The 22805-nt window shown below is 42.8% G+C and overlaps 1 protein-coding gene across 1 annotated transcript in view; it reads left to right on the forward strand.

Annotated features, from left to right (window-relative positions):
- mccc2 (methylcrotonyl-CoA carboxylase subunit 2) overlaps window positions 1–22805 on the forward strand; it is a 69356-nt gene that overhangs the window by 41186 nt on the left and 5365 nt on the right. Inside the window, exons 13-16 of the mRNA XM_078397060.1 lie at window positions 10111–10177; window positions 11005–11161; window positions 14057–14171; window positions 17213–17298. Coding sequence (XP_078253186.1) covers window positions 10111–10177; window positions 11005–11161; window positions 14057–14171; window positions 17213–17298 — 425 coding nt within the window. The remainder of the gene's footprint in view (window positions 1–10110; window positions 10178–11004; window positions 11162–14056; window positions 14172–17212; window positions 17299–22805) is intronic.

Consider the following 22805-nt stretch of genomic DNA (forward strand, 5'->3'; position numbering starts at 1 on the left):
ATGCAGGAAAAATGTTCCCGATGTTGGGGGAGTCCAGAACCAGGGGTCACAGTTTAAGAATAAGGCCATTTAGGACTGAGACGACTAAAAACCTCTTTACCCAGAGAGTTGTGAATCTGTAGAATTCTCTGCCACAGAAGGCAGTGGAAGCCAATTCACTGGATGTTTTCAAGAGAGAGTTAGATCTAGCTCTTAGGGCTAAAGGAATCAGGGTATAAGGGGAAAAAGCAGGAACGGGGTACTGATTTTAGACGATCAGCCATGATCATATTGAATGGCGCTGCTGGCTCGAAGGGTCGAATGGCACCTATTTTTCTATGTTTCTATCTGGCCCGCAGGCCTGGAGTACCAAGTCCAACATCTAAAATCAAATACTGAGCCATTGTTAAGACGTAAGGGCCTTTGACTTACCATTTGTCCTCATCACGGCCACATTTCACAGCTCCTAACCTCGCAGAGACCTGCCACACCCACAATTTGCAGACACCATCAAACGCCTTTCCACCTTGTCCCATCCCTGGCTGCAGACCTCAGATTTGTCACTTGTTCCCCTGTACCTGATTGCTGATCACAGGCTCACACCTCACCATTCTCCTGCATCTGATCCTCTGATCCCCATCTCGTCCCATGGGGCTCTTGCTACAGTCCACTAGCACCAACCCAGCCATGGTTTCTTTCCATGAGTGCGTTCAACACTGGCTCTGATATAAAGCCACTTCAGTTGCTAAATTTGAAAAGTGGCCGGCCCATGGACACCACTTATAGGGCGGCACGGTGACGCAGCGGTAGAGTTGCTACCTCACACCGCCAGAGATCCGGTTTCGATCCTGACTACGGGTGCTTGTCTGGACGGAGTTTGTATGTTCTCCCCGTGACCTGCATAGGGTTTTTTCTGGGAGCCCCTCCCACGTTCCGAAGACATATAGGTCTGTGCGTTATTTAGGCTTGATATAATTGTAAATTGTCCCTAGTGTGTGTAGGATAGTGTTACTGTGCGGGGATCGCTGGTCGGCGAGGACTCGGTGGGCCAAAGAGGCTGTTTCCGCGCTGTATCTCCAAACTAAACCAAATGTTGTGCATTGACAGGTTAATATTCCTTGTAGGAGGCAAGGATAATTAATTTATTCACAAAATGCTGGAGTAACTCAGCAGGTCAGGCAGCATGGGTGACGTTTCGGGTCGAGACCCTTCTTCAGACACTTGTATTTATTTAACTTCATTTATTCGTGGAATACCATTGTCGGGCATCTGCAAACCTTACTAAATGTAAACATTTGCTGTGGGATAGTGATGTTGATATTGTTTAACCTTTGGAAGTACCATTACAGTGCAGGCTAATTGTACAATTGTGGCCTTGTGCAAACTTCCTTTTCGTTACAAATCACTGAACTTCAAGTCAGAAGCTGGAATATCGGTTGTTTTTTCTTTTAACTCTACCCTGGCTTTGACCATTAAAGCTTCAATAGTAACCCAGCTGAAATTCAATAATTCAGTCATCCCTTTGATTGCATCTATCGTAGTCATTATTAATTGAATACAATGTACATTAAATCATTATAATGGTGGAACTAAATGCTGCCTTATCTGGTCTCACCATTTTTCTTTTGACTGTGCTGTTTCTGGGCCCACAACCCACACATGTAAACTGCCCAGCTGCAATCTCAGTCAAACTCCCCATCTGTTAGATGGAAAACTGAAGCCATATATCAGGTCCCATTTGTTTCAAGACATTCTGTTCTCTGGAGAAGGTCATGGAAGCAAAGAAGTTATGGGCATTGAGTTGTGTTGTGTGTTGGATCATATCCAAATTATAAAAGAGAAAGTGTTAAAGAATATTAAGGTGGAGCAAGTGTATCCTCAGACATTATGGGAAGTTTGGGAATAAATTGCTGGCCACAGTTGCAACAGGCAAGTACATTCGACATTTAGAAAGACTTTTAAACAGATACATGGATAGAAAATGTTTAGAAGAACGTAGGTCAAATGCAGGCAAATGAGACTAGCTCAATTATAAAACTTGGTTGGTATAGACGTGTTGGGCCAAAGGGCCTTTTTGTACGATGCTGTATGTACAACGTTAAGGCTCAATGATGCTAAAGGCAGTGACTCAAAAACTTGCAGGTGGAATTCTGCCAATTGATTGCAGAACTGAAATAGATCAATTTTTACCATTCCACAAATATCTGCAAATCAGAACATTTCAGCTGGCAGTCAGTTTATAAAAAAGAATGTAAGGATCACTGATATGAAACATCCTCATAATGCCAGCCGATAGATAAATATATACAAACATAAAGAGGGGTACATTTAAGCATTTGACAACAGGAAGAGGTGAAATTGTTCATCTATTTGCATTATAGCTGTTTCTTTTTGACGTTTTAAGATTGACTGAGACGATTGCATTTCTACACAGTGAAATGACAACACACATTGCTGACGTGTTTGCACAACATCCCATTCGAAGACTGAAGATTAAAAACAGTCAAATCTTCCATTATTCTGATCTTCAGTTCCTTTCTTTTTAACCCGCTGTACAATTGTGAAATTATTTGCAGGCAAATTTTAATTGTTCAAAGTGTACTTGAGCTATTTCAAGACAAACTGCAAACTAACAGCTTTCTGAAATGTTTACTTGTACTATTCCACCTCAAATTGAAATGTCAAAATGCTCAGTGACTGCAAGTGTCATCACTGATTCAACAGGTGACATTAGCTGTCTCTGATGAGACTATTCGATCAAGTCCCAAAGTCAATATATTTCATCCTTCGAATAATTACATTAGTTTAGGGACTTCTGCTGCTGCTGATAATGCCTTCATTATGTTTATCCTTATTGTGCTTACATGGGCGAGTTAGAACAGAGCAGCACAAGAACAGGCTCTTCAGTCCACAATGTCCATGCCAAGCATGATGCCAAGACCAGCTCTTTTCTGCCTGCACATAATCCATATTCTTCCATTCCTTGCATGTCAATATATCTATCCATTAGACTCTTAAATGCTACTCTCGTATCTACCAGAGGCACTTACCACCCTCTGCGTTAAAAAAAACTTGTTCCGCACATCTATATACTAATACTTTTGTTTGTTTGTTCCTAAACTACAGCCAAAACAGTACATGATAGCACGACAATTTTAGGCCCACCTTACTCACTGTCATCCCTTTGGTGCTAATGGAAGAAGTTTCATTGAAATCGAAGTTATATTTTTTAAGTTATTCACATTTTAAAGTCTAAATCTATTTCCTAGGGAGGGAGGGGAGAGGTTGAGGGGGATGGAGTGGGGAGGAGGGGGGAGGGGGATGGAGGGAGGGGGGAGGAGGGAGGGGAAGGGGGGATGGGGGGGAGGAGAGGGTGCTGCACCAATGCAGGAGAAGGTTGGGCCCAACGGGTCCACTTGGTCTAGTCTCCTTTAAACTTTGCCTCTCTCGTCTTTGAGCTATGCCCTCTAGTATTTATTTATTATCATCCTGGGATAAAGGTACTGAATACCTTATCTCTGCCTCTCATAATTTTATACACGTCTACCAGGTCTCTCTGCAATCTCTGGCATTCCAAGGAGAACAATCTTAGCCTGTGCAACCTCTCCCTGTAGCTAATACTCTTTAACCCAGGCGTCATTCTGATAAACCTCCTCTGCACCCTGTCCAAAGCCCCCCACATCCTTCTTTTAAAGGGCGACCAGAACTGCATTCAATATTCCAAATGCGGCCTATAAAACTGCCACGATTTCCTAACACTTATACTTAATGCCTGGACCTAGGAGAGCAAGTGCACCACATGCTTTCTTTACCACTCTGTCTACTTATGATGCCTCTTTAAGGGAGTTATGAACTTGAACCCCAAGATCCCTTTTTGCATTAATACTGTTAAGAGTCATGTCATTATTTCATTGTAAATTCTTCTCCTTGCATTTTTGACCACCAAAAATGCAGCACCAAACACTTGTTCGTATTAAACTCCATCTGCCATTTCTCTGCCTACTTCTGTAGCCAACGTACTAACCAACCCGTTTACGTCCAGGCCATTTGTATATATCACAAAAAGCAGAGCTCCCAGCATAGATCCCTGCAGAACTCCACTGGTCACTGATCTCCAGCCTGAATATTGCCCTTCCACCAAAACCCTCTGTCTTCTATCGGTAAAGCAGTTCTGAATCCAATAAACCAAGTCATTGTTAATCCTGTGACGTCAGAAGTTATGGGGAGAAGGCAGGAGAATGGGGTTAGGAGGGAGAGATAGATCAACTATGATTGAATGGCAAAGTAGACTTGATGGGCCGACTGGCCTAATTTTACTCCTATCACTTATGATCTTATGATCTGTACATCTTAATCTTTTGGATCAGTATGTTAGTTTACCATAATTATAGATAGTATAATTATGTATGTTAGTAGTATGTTAGTTTATGTTAGAAGTATGTTAGTTTACCATAATTATAGGTAAAATCGAGTTTTAGTCCACTACATTCTTTCATAAGTTTAGTTTAGTTTAGAGATACAGCGCGGAAGCAGACCCTATGGCCCACCGGGTCTTCACCAACCAGCGATCCCCGCACACTAACACTATCCTACACACAATTCTAGGGACAATCCTAGGTACTTTTTAGTCTTATAATTTGCACTTATACCAAGCCAATTAACCTACAAACCTGTACATCTTTGGAGTGTGGGAGGAAACCGAAGATCTCGGAGAAAATCCATGCGGTCACGGGGCGAATGTACAAACTCCGTACAGACAGACACCGGTAGTTGGGATTGAACACAGGTCCCTGGCGCTGTAAGGCAGCAACTCTACCACTGCGCCACCGTGCTACCCATGAAGTTAATCAGCGTATTCAAATTTAATTTGTATATTAAGCATAATATCACATTAGACAAATATCCCAATGTGAATTCCTGCTGAATCACTGTTTATGGAATATTTAAATCACCGAGCCAGAAAGCTTTTGATCTCTCATTGAACAGTTCTCATTATTTACTCATTAATAGGACGTGCATTACAAGACTATCATTTATTGCTCATCCCTAATTGAGCAATTGTGAAAAGTTGCCAGAGAGCCTCAAGATAGCAGTTTGGTTCACCACACCAGAGAGCAATTAAGAGTCAATCTTGTCTGTCAGACGGTAGAAGAGTGGGAAAAAATGGCCACCTGTTTAAAATTTATAGGGTTGGCTTTTTCCGTACTTACAAGACATCCTTTATTTTTAGAGTATGTACATGATCTATTTGCTGCATTATTTCCCCAAAGAATTGGAATCGTAACACTTTAAATTAATCTGGAATATTATTGAATTGATATTTATGAGAGGGCTTCTAATTGAATATTATCCATTTTTTACACAAGAGTGATAAAATTATTCCTGTATCAAATTGTATTGATAGATATCCGATGTCCTAGTTGTATTAATGGCAGCTATTAAGTGAGTATAAATTACTTTTTTAATTCTCATTTTTAAATCCAGACTTGGTCTATAACTTTGTTGTTGTAGATGTATCAATTACAATTATATCTTGACTATTTAGAAACATAGAAAAATAGGTGCAGGAGTAGACCATTCGGCCTTTCGACCCAGCACCGCCATTCAATATGATTATGGTTGATCATCTAAAATCAGTACCCCGTTCCTGCTTTCTCTTCATAGCCCTTGATTCCTTTAGCCCTAAGAGCTAAATCGAACTCCCTCTTGAAAACATCCAGTGCATTGGCCTCCACTGCCTTCTGTGGCAGGGAATTCCACATCTTCTCTGATGAATTTAACATTAGTCAGTGTTTATTATTTCTCAGCAAGAGCTATTTGCCTGGATTTAATGGTCATCACTGAGCTGCCTGTGATCCCTACTAACCTCCCTAAATAATCTCAATGCGTATGTGGTGCTGATCTCCAAAGGCTGAAGAAGGGTTTTGACCCGAAACGTCACCCATTCCTTCTGTTCAGAGATTCTGCTGAGTTACTTCAGCATTTGGTGTCCAACTCCAAAGGCCAACTTTCTGACCAGAATTGGATTCATGTTCAATGGCACGAGCTTCCCCATTATGTGGCAGGATAAACAATGACAACGGTTGTTGAAAAAGATTTGGCAGCTGCAAATCCTCGACTTCCAGCTTAGTCAGCTGTCAAAATGTTCCAATATTAAGAAATACTCTAAAACAGTTAAAAATACATTTTAGTGGCGCAGCAGTCGAGTTGCTGCCTGACAGTGCCAGAGACCCAGGTTCGATCATGAATATGAGCACTGTCTGTATGGATTTTGTGCATTCTCCCTGTGATCGTGTGGGTTTTCTCGGGTTGCTCCGGTTTCCACCCATGTTCAAAGACGCGCGGGTTCATTGGGTTCTGTAAATTGTCTCCAGTGTGTAAGATAGAATGAGTGTGAACGGCTCATCACTGGTCAGTGTGGGCTGAAGGGCCTGTTTCCATGCTGTATCTCTAAACTAAACAAAAGTCAACCTATTAAATACAAATTATTATAATTTAAACTTGTCTTAGTCCTTTGCACCCATTCTCTCTACATTCATGTTCATGGATATGTTGTTCCTGTATCAGACCAAATCTAGTGTATGTTGTTCAGGCAGATTCTCCAGTATAAAAACTGCTGAGGATCTGTAGCACTTACAGGTAGTGTAAGAAAATAACTGCAGATGCTGGTACAAATCGAAGGTATTTATTCACAAAATGCTGGAGTAACTCAGCAGGTCAGGCAGCATTTCAGGAGAGAAGGAATGGGTGACGTTTCGGGTCGAGACCCTTCTTCAGACTGACATGCTCCACTGCAAGTTCCATGAGGAATCCAATATTGGAGCACAGTTGGGAAAACAAGCGGTGGCACGGTGATGCAGCTGGTAGAGCTGCTGCCTCACAGAGCCAGAGATCCAGGCTCGATCCTGACCTCGGGTGCTGTCTGTGTGGGGCTTGTATATTCTCCCAAGAACTGCGTGGGTTTTCTCCGGGTCCTCTCGTTTCCTTTCACATCCCAGAAATGTTTGGGTTTGTAGGTTAATTGGCCTCTGTAAATTGCCCCTTATATGTGGGGAATGGATGTGAAAGTGGGATAACATAGAACTAGTGTGAATGGGTGATTGCCATGGACTCGGTGGGCCAAAGGACCTTGATGATGCTTATGCAGAAAATTCTGATGAGAGGCTCCCACTGCATTACTCCACAGAAACTGGACCAAAGTTTATCTTGTACATTGTACTTTCTACTTCCCAAAGAAAATAACAAGAAAGGTTTCCAATTTAGATCTATCTACTCTATAAATGTTTGTGTTTTATAAATGAATGCTCCTGACATTTCATACTTGCATTCTGTTTTTGTTTCCAAGTCCAGAAGATCTTTCCATTCAAGATAGACACAAAAGGTTGGAGTAACTCAGCGGGACAGGCAGCATCTCTGGAGAGAAGGAATGGGTGATGTTTCGGGTCGAGACCCTTCTTCAGACTGTGCTGCTGAGTTACTCCAGCATTTTGTTTAAACCAGTATCTGCAGTTCCTTCCCACACATTTCCATTCAAGCATTTTTTTCAGTTCCTTCTTGGAAATTACTTTAGAATCTGCTTCCATGAAGAGTTTACGCAATTTCAATGTTATTATTCTCCCATATTGTTGAAATAAGCTGTGGTTTAAATCTCTCCTGCTCAGCAATGCAGAGGAGGTTATAATGTATAAAACACCAACAGTCACTTTCAAACATTCGCTCTTTCATCTTTGAATTGCCTTTTGGGAAGATATTGTAGAGACAGGATTGTTGACAACCTCAAGGGAATTTAGAGCCAGACATGAAGCAGTTCACAGTAAACTAACTTCATAAAAGGCTTTTGCTACTTATGCCTGTAAGTGCTCACAAACTTAACAGCTACAATACATCTTTTGTAGTTTCTTCTGAATGAGTCACCAAGCGTCATTGGTTCAGATAATCGTGGGATTTCATTGAAAGTTTTTTTTTCAAAACTGAATAACTTGAAAGATCAAACGAGAAGCTGTTAGAGAAACTCAGCGGACCAGGCAGCATCCCTGGAGACAGAGCGATGGTCGATACTCGTAGTTTAGTTTATTGTCACGTGTCCAAAGCTACGGTGAAAAACTTTTGTTGTGTGCTCTCCAGTCTGCAGAAAAACAATGCATGACTACAATCGATCCATTTATAGTGTATAGATACGTGATAAGGAAATAATGTTTAATGCAAGGTTAAGCCAGCAAAGTCTGATCAAGGATAGTCCGATGGTCACCAAAGGGATAGATAGTAGTTCAGCGCTGGTCTCTGGTTGTAGTAGGATGATTCAGTTGCCTGATAACTGCTGGGAAGAACATGTCCCTGAATCTGGAGGTGTGTGTTTCCACATTTCTATACTTTTTGCCTGACGGGAGAGGGCAGAAGAGGGAGTTGCCAGGGTATGGCTCGTCCTTGGTTATGCTGCTGGCCTTGCCCAGGTAGTGTGAGGTATAAATGGAGTCAATAGAAGGGAGGTTGGTTTAGAAACATAGAAAATAGGTGTAGGAGGAGGCCATTTAGCCCTTCGAGCCAGCACCACCATTTATTGTGATCATGGCAGATCATCCACAATCAGTAACCCATGCCTGCCTTCTCCCCATATCCCTTGATTCCACTAGCCCCTAGAGCTCTATCTAAATCTCTTTTAAATTCATCCAGTGAATTGGCCTCCACTGCCTTCTGTGGCAGAGAATTCCACAAAATTCACAACTCTCTCGGTGAGAAAGTTTCTTCTCACCTCAGTTCTTAAATGGCCTTTCCTTTATTCTTAGTCTGTGACTCCTGGTTCTGGACTCCCCCAACATTGGGAACACTTTTCCTGCATCTTGCTTGTCCAGTCCTTTTATAATTTTACACATCTCTATAAGATCTCCTCCCATCCTTCTAAACTCCAGTGAATACAAGCCCAGTCTTTCCAATCTTTCCTCATATGACAGTCCCGCCATCCCAGGGATTAACCTCGTGAACCTACGCTGCATTGTCTCAATAGCAAGGATGTCTTTCCTCAAATTAGGAGACCAAAACTGCACACAATACTCCAGATGTCGTCTCACCAGGGCCCTATACAACTGCAGGATGACCTCTTTACTCCTACACTCAAATCCTCTCATTATGAAGGCCAACATTATCTGAATAGTGTCAAGTTAGGAAAAGGTAAAGTACAACGATATCTGGGTGTCCTTGTTCTTCAGTCACTGAAAGTAAGCATGCAGGTACAGCAGACAGTGACGAAAGCTAATGGCATGTTGGCCTTCATAACAAGAGGAGTTGAGGACAGGGGCAAAGAGGTCCTTCTGCAGTTGTACAGGGCCCTAGTGAGAGCACATCTGGAGTATTGTGTGCAGTTTTGGTCTCCAAATTTGAGGAAGGACATTCTTGCTATTGAGGGAGTGCAGTGTAGGTTCACGAGGTTAATTCCCGGGATGGCGGGACTGTCGTATGTTGAAAGACTGGAGCAACTGGGCTTGTATATACTGTCATTTAGAAGGATGAGGGGATCTTATTGAAACATATAAGATTATTAAGGGATTGGACACGCCAGAGGAGGAAACATGTTTTCGATGTTGGGGGTGTCCAGAAGCAAAGGCCACAGTTTAAGAATAAGGGGTAGGCCATTTAGAACGGAGATGAGGAAAAACTTTTTCATTCAGAGTTGTGAATCTGTGGACAGAGGATCGTGGGAGACAGAGGAACTGAAATAAATTTGCATTAAGTGAGAAATAGTATTGGGTAGACTGATGGAACTGAAGGCTGATAAATCCCCAGGACCCGATGGTCTGCATCCCAGGGTACTTAAGGAGGTGGCTATTGTTTGCCTTTAATAAAGTGATAAATATAGGGGAGAAATAAGAGCTTAAGAAATTTGTAGTTTTTAGTATGATATCAGAGTTGCAACAAGCCCTGTGTTGAGTGTACTGGAGAGGATCAATTGGTTAGACTGAACCTCTGCTCTAATAGGATTTTGTGGTCTATTTTGCCCTAGCAATTATAACATAAAATGTGAAGTTGACTGATATCAGGATTGATTTATTGCAATCTCTATTTTTTTTAAATAACCTAGAATATAAAAACCCATATCTTGCACATAGCTTTCTGAGCCAAAGTTCTATTTAATTGCAGGGAACCCATTTTATTGAACTTTGCTGTCAGAGGAATATCCCTCTCATTTTTCTACAGAACATTACAGGTGAGAAAAAGAAGGACTGGTCCTTATTTAATCCGTTCTTTACATCGCGGTATTGCTTAGCTACATATTGAAAATGTCTCCCTCCAAATTCTTTTCATTTATCACCTTTTGGTTACGTTGGTAGCACCCATCGCCATTGCAAAACTCTGCAACACTTACAAAAACATGACTCAACGATTCAAATTCCAAGGGCGGCAGGGTAGCGCAGCGGTAGAGCCACTGCCTTACAGCGCAAGAGAACCGGGTTTGATCTGGGTTCTTATTTGTACTGAGTTTGTACGTTCTCCCCGTGACCTGCGTGGGTTTTCGCCGAGATCTTCGGTTTCCTCCGACACTCCAAAGACGTACAGGTATGTAGGTTAATTGGCTTGGTAATAATGTAAAATTGTCCCTAATGTGTAGGATAGTGTTAATGTGCGGGGATCGTTGGCTGGTGCGGACTCGGTGGGCCAAATGGCCTGTTTCCGCGCTGCATCTCTGAACTAAACTAAACTTCACTTGCTTGCACTGTGTACTCACACAATACGCCAAAAAATATTTTTGCTTCCTTTCCCATCATGGTTTAATTGGATTCCATTCACTGTAAAATAAAATGCATGTTGACTGAGGCTCAATGAAGGAACCTTTTTAAGTGAAGAAAACTATAGAAGACAGACTGCAAAACAAAATAATTAGATGCCGGCCAGGAATTGTATTGGCAGACATCTTATTACCTGCCCTTTGTCCTACGTCACTCTCTCCTTTGATTACTTTAGAATGTGTGTTAGATTGGTTGAAAGTAGAAGCTTAAGTGTGATGCAATTGATCATTGCTATTCGTCTTTTAAGGTTTCATGGTCGGGCGAGAATACGAAGCTGGCGGAATAGCTAAAGACGGGGCTAAAATGGTGGCTGCCGTTGCATGTGCAAATGTTCCCAAAATCACTGTAATTGTCGGCGGTTCCTACGGAGCGGGGAACTATGGAATGTGTGGAAGAGCATATAGGCAAGTAGTTGGACTACTTGTACGTCTGTAACATATTTGCCAGGTGGAATTCTGCTTGTTTTAGTTGAACATTAAAATGGACTACTTACGACAAAAGAAGACAAGGCACAGTCTTTCTGGGGAGGTTTTGCCCCCACCTACTGTAGATATAATGGCAAATGATTGTACATTGTCTGAAAGGTTCACTCTCTATTTAGGTCATCAAAGGAATTTCAAAACACACCAATTAACTGCATGAAAACAACAATGAAAGGGGATTGGGCAACTGAGAAAGGGAGATGGTGAAAAATATTGTGTGACTGAACAAATCAAGTTATGAAGAGAGCTTGTGAGGGAAAACTGCATGCCTTGAGTGGGTATCAGTGAGGTGAACCATTATGATTCCAGGAATGAGTGGGTTAGCATAGGCCTGTACTCGCTGGAGTTTAGAAGGTTGAGGGGGGACCTCATTGAAACTTACAGAATAATGAAATAATGAAAGAAATGAAATGGTGGGACAGAATAGTATTTGAGATCATAACCTCAGAATTAAAGGGCACTCTTTTAGAAAGGAGGTGAGGAGGTGTGGAGGAACTTTTTTAGTCAGAGGATAGTTAATCTGGAACAGTGTGTAGGCCAGGTTAGTGGATATTTTTAAGGCAGAGATAGATAAATTCTTGATTAGAACGGGTGTCAAAGGTTACGTGGAGAAGGCAGGAAAATGGGATTAGAAAGCAGAGATCAGCCATGATTAAATGGCAGAATCGACTTGATGGGCCAAATGGCCTAATTCTACTCCTATGAACTTGTGAAAATTGTAAATTGTTTCTGGTGTGTAGGATAGTGCCAGTAATACTGGTGGTAAGACTCGGTGGTAGTGATATGGGTGTCTGTTTCAGGATAAGCAGAATCTTTTTTTTAATGGTTTATCATTAGAGACTTCATGGTAATCTCATTCATTTAATGCAGAATCTTAGAACTATTATAATAACTTAAAAAGTAAATGAAATCATGGATAGCCGCATCAGTAAATTTTATTTATAGATATGAATTTACTATGATTATATGTGAATTTACATATGATTATAATATGAATTATTATAGCTATGAATTTTATCAATTGAAGATCCGAAAGAACACGTCAAGAAATTACAAAAATTACACTGACTGCAAAAACTGCAGATTTATTTCATTTTACATAAGGATTAAATTGGTCCAGCCTCCAGTTAGTATTGATTAACAATGAATAGAATACTTGGGGGGAAGATTAAATACTTAGCTGTGGTTGGGTTCTGCACGATGACCAAGGAGAGATTTTAATCATTCAGCAGTTGTTAACCTCAGAATCCACAAGACTGGAGAGGAAAACTACGTCACCCCCAGGCACTTTTTCAGAAGAAAATGCAAAATTCTAAATGACGCAACTAATTATCAGAGTTTAAAAGTCCCTTTTAGAATTCAATGTATGAAAGGATTAGAAACCAAGCTGTCGTAGTCAATGGGCACACAAGGCCATTTAATATTTTCTTGTCTTAAATATTTTAAGCTTCTAAGATCAAGTTAAACCACTTCAAATGAAGTTCTGTGTTGGAAAGAACTGCAGGTATTGGTTTAAATCGAAGGTAGACACAATGCTGGAGTAACTCAGCAGGACAAGCAGCATCTCTGGAGAGAAGGTACGGGTGACGTTTCGGATCGAAACAAAGAAGGTCTCGACCCGAAACGTCACCCATTCCTTCTCCTGTCAAATGAAGGTCTAGCAGCTCGGGTGTATTTCTGCATTTTCCAGTGGATTATCTTCGAGGAAGTATCAATCCTTTTGAAACGTTAGGTTATGTTTATGAGAGAAAGTTGTATTTCTTTGTATTAATCAACTTTTATTGAAAATGAAGATGAGGCTCACACTAGGGTCTCCTCAATATCCCGCAGCTCTGCTCTTGCTGCCCCTCCCCCTATCCGTAACAAAGATAGAGTCCCCCTTGTCCTCACCTTCCACCCCATCAGCCGTCGCATACAACAAATTATCCTCCAACATTTCTGCCACCTCCAACGGGATCCCACTACTGGCCACATCTTCTCATCTCCACCCCTTTCTGCTTTCCGCAGAGACCGTTCCCTCCGAAACTCCCTGGTCCACTCGTCCCTTCTCACCCAAACCACCCCCTCCCCAGGTACTTTCCCCTGCAACCGTAGGAGATGCAACACCTGTCCCTTTACCTCCCCCATCGACTCCATCCTTGGACCCAAACAGTCTTTCAGGTGAGGCAGAGGTTCACCTGCACCTCCTCCAACCTCGTCTATTGTATCCGCTGTTCCAGGTGTCAACTTTTCTACATTGGTGAGACCAAGTATTGGCTCTGCGATCGTTTCGCTGAACACCTCCGCTCAGTCCGTCTTAACCAACCTGATCTCCCGGTGGCTCAGCACTTCAACTGCCCCTCCCATTCCCAATCTGACCTTTCTGTCTTGGGCCTCCTCCATTGTCAGAGTGCGGCCCAGCGCAAATTGGAGGAGCAATACCTCATATTTCGCTTGGGTAGTTTACACCCCGGCAGTATGAACATTGACTTCTCTAACGAGATAGTCCCTGCTTTCCCTGTCTATCCCCTCCCCCTTCCCAGTTCTCCCACTAGTCTTCCTGTCTCCGACTGCATCTTATCTTTGTCCCACCCCCTCCCCTGGCTTCAGTCTGAAGAAGGGACTCGACCTGAAACGTCACCCGTTCCTTCTCTCCAGATATGCTGCCTGACCCGCCGAGTTACTCCAGCATTTTGTGTCTACCTTCAACATGGGGGAAAAGCTGGAAATGGCACTGAATTTGAATGGTCAGCCATGATCACATTGAATGGCGGAGCAGACTCAAAGGGCAACATGACTTTTTGATATTTCTAGCTTAATTTTCTGTTTTTTCATCAGCCCAAGGTTCCTGTACATGTGGCCCAATGCACGTATCTCTGTGATGGGCGGTGAGCAAGCAGCTACTGTTTTAGCTACAATTACAAAAGACCAAAGAGCAAGGGATGGAAAAGAGGTGGGTATGAATATGGTATGAGTTTACATAATGCAAGTGAGATAGTTGAGGCATAAATTTCATGTAATGGACTCAGAAAACATTGTATCCTTTGCTGTACGTTTTACATGTGGCAAATCCACAATGTGCCCACAACAAAAATGTTGTCCATGCCAGCAATTGTAAAAAACCATTGCATGCAGAGATATTCTGGTTTCCAGATATGTGCCTGGTTTTACAGCTTAATTGGTTGTAATTTTTCCAAAGTTGTTTGCATATTTTGCACAAAATGAAAATCGATAGCCATCAGATTTTAATATAGTTCATAACCAGTTGCTCTTTTCCCATATCATTAAGTCTTACAGTGTGGAAACAGGCCCATATGCCCAACTTGCCCACACCTATCAACATGCCCCATCTTTCCTCGTCCGACCTGCCTGCGTTCGGCCCACATCCCTCCAAACCTGTTCTACCCATGTACCCATCTACGTGCTTCTTAAACATCATGGACTGGTTCGTCAACTCAAACACCCAGGAGCAAAGAAGATTGCAAAAAGTGGTGAACACTGTCCAGTCCATCGCGGGTACTGACCTCCCCACTATCAAAGGGATATAGGAGAGTTGCTGCCTCAAAAAAGGCAGCCGGCATCATCAGAGACCCACTCCACCCTGGCCACCCTCTCATTTCACTCCTGCCATCAGGAAGAAGGTATAGGTGCCTGAAAACTAATGTCCAGGTTCAGGAGCAGCTTCTTCCCTACAACCATCAGGCATTGGAACATTATAGCCTCCAAATAAACTGCGAATTCCATAAACCTGGGGGTACTACACTTGTCTCTGCACTAATAATGTCTGTTTGTTTTATATACACGCACACACACACACACAAATATGTGTGTGCAGGTGTGTATATATCTGTATATACACTGATTTTTTCCCCCAAGTTGACAGAGTTTGCATGTGTTGACAGAGTATGTTTATATGTGTGTTGTACTGCTTCATCTAAGAATTTCATTGTTCTGTTTCGGGATATATAACAATGAAAGACTCTTGATGATTCTTGACTAATTAAAATCCCCCAATCTTATTGACCTAGCATTTTTGGAGTCCTATATTGTTTAAAGGAAGGAGGTTGTGTTTTTTGGAGAGTAGTCCTCGTAACAACAGAACATGATTGCAGGAATTCCTTGGAGCTTCTAGACCTAAACACTTCCACTGCTTCATCAATGACCTTAATTCTTGCACAACATCTGAAGTGGGCGTGAACTTTCAATTCTCCTAGTCTTGACATTCAGTGGGATTAGCGTAGCCAAGTTTCGTCATCAAAGCCCTGGGGATTATCATTGACCGAAGCTTACCCGCGCTATCCACATTAATAATGTGGCTGTGAGACCAAATCAGAGACTAGGCGTCGTTGCAGCAAGGAAATCTTTAAAAGGATATGGGCCAAGAGTGGGCAAATGGGACTAGCTTGAATGGGGCATCTTGATCAGCATGGAGGGGTTGAGCCAAAGTGCCTGTTTCTGGGCTATATGAATCTAAGACTGTATGTGATTCACCTGGTGACACCCCAAAGCCTTTCCACCTTCTGCAAGACACAAGTCAGGATTGTGATTGAACGCTCTCCACTTACCTGGGTGAATGCCACTCAGCACTATTTTTTACCAAGCAACCTAGTTGATTGGCACCTGATCAAACTTACTAAAGCATTTTTTCTTCCAACTGGGGCGTCACGGTGGTGCAGCGGTAGAGTTGCTGCCGTACAGCGCCAGAGACCCGGGCTCTACCCTGACTATGGATGCTTGGCAGTATGGAGTTTGTACATTCTCCCCATGACCTGCATGGGTTTTCTCCGGTTTCCTCCTACACTCCAAAGACGTAGGTTAATTGGCTTGGTATAATTGTAAATTGCCCCTAGTGTGTGTAGGATAGCGTTGGTATGCGGGAATTGCTGGTCGGCGTGTACTCAGTAGGCTGAAGGGCCTGTTTCTGCGCTGTATCCCTAAACTAAACTAAACTAAACTAAAGTAAACTCTGATGCAGCATAGCTGAAATGTCTACCACAAACAAAGTTACTTGTCTAGGCTACTCTGTCAATGCTTCCCAAACGCATTACTTCTCCCACCAAAATGCAAATCATTCACATTTGGTAATACATTGCCACTTTTTCATTGATAAACATAAGTGTTGGAGTAACTCAGCAGATTAAGCAGCAGCTCTGGAGAAAAATTGTGGGGAGACGTTTCGGGTCAGGACCTTTCTTCAGACAGGCCATTTTTTAATTGTTGCTGGGACCCTCCCTATAAGGGCCAGGAAAATTGTCAGCAGTCTTTTAGTACCTCAATCTCAGTTAGGCATAGGTAGAAAGCATTTTAACAGGATGTATAGCAGCTTGGTTTGGGAAGACCTCCATCCAAGACCGCAAGAAATTGCAGCGAATTGTGGACGCAGCCTAGATCATCACACAAACCAACCTCCCTTCCATTGACTCCATTTATACCTCTCACTGCCTCGGTAGGGCCAGCAGCGTAATCAAGGACGAGTCACACCTTGGCCACTCCCTCTTCCCCCCTCTCCCATCGGGCAATAGGTATAGAAGTGTGAAAATGCACACCTCCAGATTCAGAGACAGTTTCTTCTCAGCTGTCATCAGGCAACTACCACAACCAAAGAGCAGTCCTGAACTGCTATCTACCTCATTGGTGACCCTCGGACTATCTTTGATCGGACTTTACTAGCATTATCTTGCATTAAATGTTATTCCCTTATCATGTATCTGTGCACTGTGAATGGCTCGATTGTATTCATGTATTGTCATTCCGCTGACTGGATAGCACGCAACAAAAGCTTTTCACTGTACCTCAGTACACATGACAATAATAAACTAAACTGAACTGAACTGAACTGGGTGAAATTGCTGGCATTGCCAGTTCTGTCCATATTCCGTCCGTGTTGTTTCATCGAGGCAGAAAACATTACTGCATAAAATGTCAATCAAAAATTTGCAGAAGTTGGAAATCTCATAAAAATACAGGTTGTTTCAATATTTATTGTTTTTGTAGTTCTCTGCAGAAGACGAGGCAGCTCTAAAGGAACCAATCATTAGGAGGTTTGAAGAAGAAGGCAACCCTTACTACTCCAGTGCCAGGTAAAATAAAAATAAATGAGCTCCAGGGTTCTGCGCTGTGAAGGTCCCTGATAAAATAAGAGTTCCCCATCAACTATTCCTCATCATAATCTGCTGTTACACTTGTATATACTGGAATTTAGAAGGATGAGGGGGGATCTTATTGAAACATATAAGATAATTAGGGGATTGGACACATTAGAGGCAGGAAACATGTTCCCAATGTTGGGGGAGTCCAGAACAAGGGGCCACAGTTTAAGAATAAGGGGTAGGCCATTTAGAACGGAGATGAGGAAGAACTTTTTCAGTCAGAGAGTGGTGAAGGTGTGGAATTCTCTGCCTCAGAAGGCAGTGGAGGCCAGTTCGTTGGATGCTTTCAAGAGAGAGCTGGATAGAGCTCTTAAGGATAGCGGAGTGAGGGGGTATGGGGAGAAGGCAGGAACGGGGTACTGATTGAGAGTGATCAGCCATGATCGCATTGAATGGCGGTGCTGGCTCGAAGGGCTGAATGGCCTACTCCTGCACCTATTGTCTATTATCTACTTCTTATTCAAGATGTACACAGTCTCTTGCGGTTGATAGTTACTATACTTCAAAATTGTCAATGACGTCCAATTACTCTCACATGAGGGTTCTGTATAAAACTGATCTTGTGGCTCGCAGTAAAGGGTGTAAGGTGAAGACTATCAAGGGCAGATGTTGGAGAAATTACTCTACTGCAATCTTTAGTATTTTCTACAACAGAGCACTGAATGCTTCATCTTTGGGTATGTTCAAGATTGAGATTGATTTGTTTTTTTTGCATGACAGGAACTGAGGGATTTGAGGACTGGGCAGGACCATGGATGAGATACAGGAGAGGTCTTGATATTATTAAATAATGACACAGCCATACGAGCCCATGTTTCAATTATGTTCGATTGATTAATCAACAATAATTCTTCGTACACAACAGTAAGCCTTTGGACAAATGTGGAGTTTTGTATCATTTGGTCCAAATCGAAGGATGGCACTTGCTGTATTCGATATATTTTTTTACACTCTGGTTAAACCTCACACATATGGTACAGGTGACCAAGAAACGCAATAGTGGCAGGGTTGCAGGCAATAGCTTTGTTCTTTTCAGTATTTAATTACAATTAATTAATGCCAATGGTTGTTAAAAAAGCATTTGGCACTAGATATGTGGAAGAAGATGAGAAAGGTGCTGGTCAGTTAGAATTAGTGTTTAGTTTAGTTTAGTTTAGAGATACAGCGCGGACACAGGCCCTTCAGCCCATCGAGTCCGCACCGACCAGTGTATTTGTACAAATTGACAATATGTTTCAGGATAATGTTGCTAAGGTGTAACATGTAAATGAGAAAAAGGATAGGACCCCATGTAACAGTGACAGAAGACCAAGGTGCTTTGACAGTTTCTTCTCTTCAAAGAAAATAATTTGTTCCGTCCCCAAGATTTAGACTGAATAATTCATTCTGTCCAAAGTTATTGCCAAAGGTTTCTTTCCTGTAGGAGGAATTGAATTTTAGTTGACAGCTACCCAATATACCACTGTGAGTAATTGATCCAGAGTTCTAAACTCCTGGCACTAATGGTGTTTTTAATTAAATCTGCAGTGAGACAGGTCTGCTTGAAAACAAAACTGAAATACCCCTCGCACAATAAACATTGTTCTGTTCACCAATTTCTTTGGAAACTTCAATTAAAAAGTGATTGTCTTAAAATTACCGACTCTATTAAACCCATTTCTTACTGCTCATGCACACCTCAGCTATGCTTTCCAATATGCTCCTTCTGCCTCCCATTCCTTTTGTACACTAATCTACAGATAACAATGTCAGATTTTGTACCTGTCATTTGACTTGCTAACAGATAGTGTGGAATTCCTAGCTCTGGTACCACTTAGCATTACACATTTATATAACCGTAATGACACCAGAGGCCACTGGAATCACTGAGACCTATGTCAGATCTCATGGAATCCCAGGGGAGCTGGCCAATGAATTCAAATTTGGCTTGAGTAAGAAATCAAAGAGTAGTTCAATTTAGCGATACAGCGCAGAAACAGGCCCTTCGGCCTCACGAGTCTGCGCCGACCAGCGATCCCTGTACACTAGCACTATCCTACATACTAGGGACAAGTTACAATTTTTAACAAAGCCATATATCGGCGAAACCAAGCGAAAAACAACATATCATCCACCAACATTTCCGTCACTTACAACAGGACCCCACCACTGGCCATATCTTCCCATCCCCTCCCCTCTCTGCGTTCCGCAGAGACCGTTCCCTCCGCAACTTACTGGTCCACTCGTCCCTTCCTACCCAAACCACCCTAACCCCGGGCACTTTCCCTTGCAACCGCACGAGATGCAACACCTGTCCCTTTACCTCCCCCCTCAACTCCATCAAAATACCCAAACATTCTTTCCAGGTGAGACAGAGGTTCACCTGCACCTCCTCCAACCTCATCTATTGCATCCGCTGCTCTAGATGTCAACTTATCTATATCGGCGAAACCAAGCGCAGGCTCGGCGATCGCTTCGCTGAACACCTGCGCTCGGTCCGCATTAACGCAACTGATCTCCCGGTGGCCCAGCACTTTAACTCCCCCTCCCATTCCCAGTCTGACCTCTCTGTCATGGGCCTCCTCCAGTGCCATAGTGAGGCCCGCCGGAAATTGGAGGAGCAGCACCTCATATTTCGCCTGGGCAGTTTGCGGCCCGGTGGTATGAACGTCGACTTCTCCAACTTCAGATAGCTCCTCTGTCCCTCCCTTCCCCTCCTCCTTCCCAGATCTCCCTCTATCTTCCTGTCTCCACCTATATCCTTCCTTTGTCCCACCCCCGACATCAGTCTGAAGAAGGGTCTCGACCCGAAACGTCACCCATTCCTTCTCTCCCGAGATGCTGCCTGACCTGCTGAGTTACTCCAGCATTTTGTGAATAAATCAAATTAACCTACTAACCTGTACGTCTTTGGAGCGAGGGAGGAAACCGGAGCACCCGGAGAAAACCCAAGCAGGTCTTGGGGAGAACGTACAAACTCCGTACAGACAAGCACCCCTAATCAGGATCGTACCCGGTTCTCTGGCGCTGTAAGGCAGCAACTCTACCGCTGCACCACTGTGCTGCCAATTCAAAATAGTCTGCGCTGTGCCGTTTATCCTTCCTAACATGGAAATTAAATAATCAAAGCACTGTGTAGGTCAAACAACAACTCAGGAGAACTTGGTTAGATGATGTTTCGGGATGGGACCCTCTTCTGTCAAGCTGGATATGTGATGGGAAGAACAGGAATAAAAGAGGATTTTTAAACATGCTGTACACAATGAATAATATATTAGGTCGAATTTTACAAATTATGTAGTTTATCACAATTAAAATTGAATTATTCTATTGTAAATTTCCAAGACCTCAGAAAAATTGCTGCATCTTATTTCTAAGAGGTTTCCCTTCATCCATGATGTTTAGGCTTCCAAAACCCAAAGTTGGTATTAATTATTATTGCATTGATTTTTCTCCAACCGAGTACTCAAGGGTCACTGATGTATTTCCTTCTTTCAATGGTCCATTAACCCCCAATGTTTATCCTGAATCATCTCTGTGAAGGAGCTGAGTCAGATTGGAAATAGTTTCCATGTAATATCATTTTACATTGCATCCAGTTTGCAGTTTAAATATTTACTTTACTATTACTATAACTCCTGATGTGATTTTAATCTTTTTTTTAATGAAGGTTTACACTTCAATTTTGGAGTCTGAAAATTAAATATTTTGATAACATATTTAAATATTGTTCAGCTAGTTCCTTAAGATTTGTCAGGGAGGAAATATAAATCTTGTGTAGGATGGAACAGCAGATGCTGATGTACACCTAAGATAGACACAAAATACTGGAGTAACTCAGCGGGCAGGCAGCATCTCTGGTTAGAAAGAATGGGTGACGTTTCGGGTCAAGACCCTTCTTCAGACCAAGATAGCAATGAATACCCTCTGAAATGGCTTCGCAAACCCAATGAGGCGGCATGGTGGCGCAGCGGTAGAGTTGCTGTATTACAACGCTTGCAGCGCCGAAGACCTGGGTTTGATCCCGACTACGGGTGCTATCTGTACAACGTTTGTACGTTCTCCCCTTGACTGTGTGGATTTTCCCTGAGATCTTCGGTTTCCTCCCACACTCCAAAGACATACAAGTTTGTAGGTTAATTGGCTTGGTGTATGTGTAAATTGTCCCTAGTGTGTGTAGGAAAGTGCTAATGTGCAGGGATCGCTGGTCGGCGCGGACTCGCTGGGCCCAAGGGCCTGTTTCTGCGCTGTATCTCTAAACTAAACTGTACTCTTTAGGATAGCCAATGAATGTTTGCCGAACAAAATGAAATGTGCGTATTAAGAGGTATAGGAATTGAAACGATTAGTTGGAGCAACAGTAGTGTTCTGTATTCTATGTTCATTGTATTGGAGTGGGGTTTGGGTAACGGGAAGGTTCAGATGAAGAAATACATTGCTGCATGAATGCAGAGAAATAGGAACCGGCGGAATAGAAACCAGAGGAATAGGAAGAATAGGAATGTGGACGATAAGCAGATGCAGAACTAGAGGAAGAATGCAGTCACACTGGCTCTGAGGGCAGAGACATCAAAATGTCTCTTGAGGTTACAAAAATCATAAGATGTGGGAGCAGAATTAGACTATTCAGCCCATACAATACAATACAATACAATACAATATATCTTTATTGTCATTGTACCCAGGGGTACAACGAGATTGGGAATGCGCCTCCCATACAATGCAATAATTTAAGTAATTAACAGCAACCCAACGAAACGAAACAATTGTAACAGTTTTTAGACAGGGTAAAGTGCAAGTTGATCTATGCGTTGTGGCCATCCGGCTCAGCAGGACCGGTTCATAGCAGCTATGGCCCTGGGAATGAAGCTGTTCCTGAGTCTGGAGGTGCGGGCGTAGAAGGCCTTGTATCGTCTGCCCGATGGAAGGAGTTCGAACAGACTGTTGCAGGGGTGTGAAGAGTCTTTGTGGATGCTGGTGGCTTTTCTGAGGCATCGTGTGTTGTAGATGCCCTCCAAGTCTGGTAGCTGTGTTCCGATGGCCCTCTGAGCTCTATGGACTACCCGCTGTAGAGCTTTCCTTTCTGCCTCCATGCAGCTGAGGTACCACACAGGGATGCCATGCGTTAGGATGCTCTCTATGGTGCAGCGGTAGAAGGTCGTCAGCAGCTGTTGGGGTAGACCAGACTTTTTCAGTGTTCTTAAGTAGAACAGTCTTTGTTGTGCCTTCTTGACCAGCGCAGCAGTGTTATTGGACCATGTTAGGTCCTCCGAAATGTGAGTGCCCAGAAACTTGAAGCTGGACACTCTCTCCACACTGTCCCCGTTGATAGAGATCGGGGCATATTCCCCGTTATGTGACCTACGGAAGTTGATGATCAGCTCCTTGGTCTTGGTGGTATTTAGGGACAGGTTGTTATCCGAGCACCAGTCCGCCAGGTTCTGCACCTCCGCTCTATA

Source organism: Rhinoraja longicauda, chromosome 3 (genome assembly GCF_053455715.1).
Source record: "Rhinoraja longicauda isolate Sanriku21f chromosome 3, sRhiLon1.1, whole genome shotgun sequence".
Lineage (NCBI taxonomy): Eukaryota > Metazoa > Chordata > Chondrichthyes > Rajiformes > Arhynchobatidae > Rhinoraja > Rhinoraja longicauda.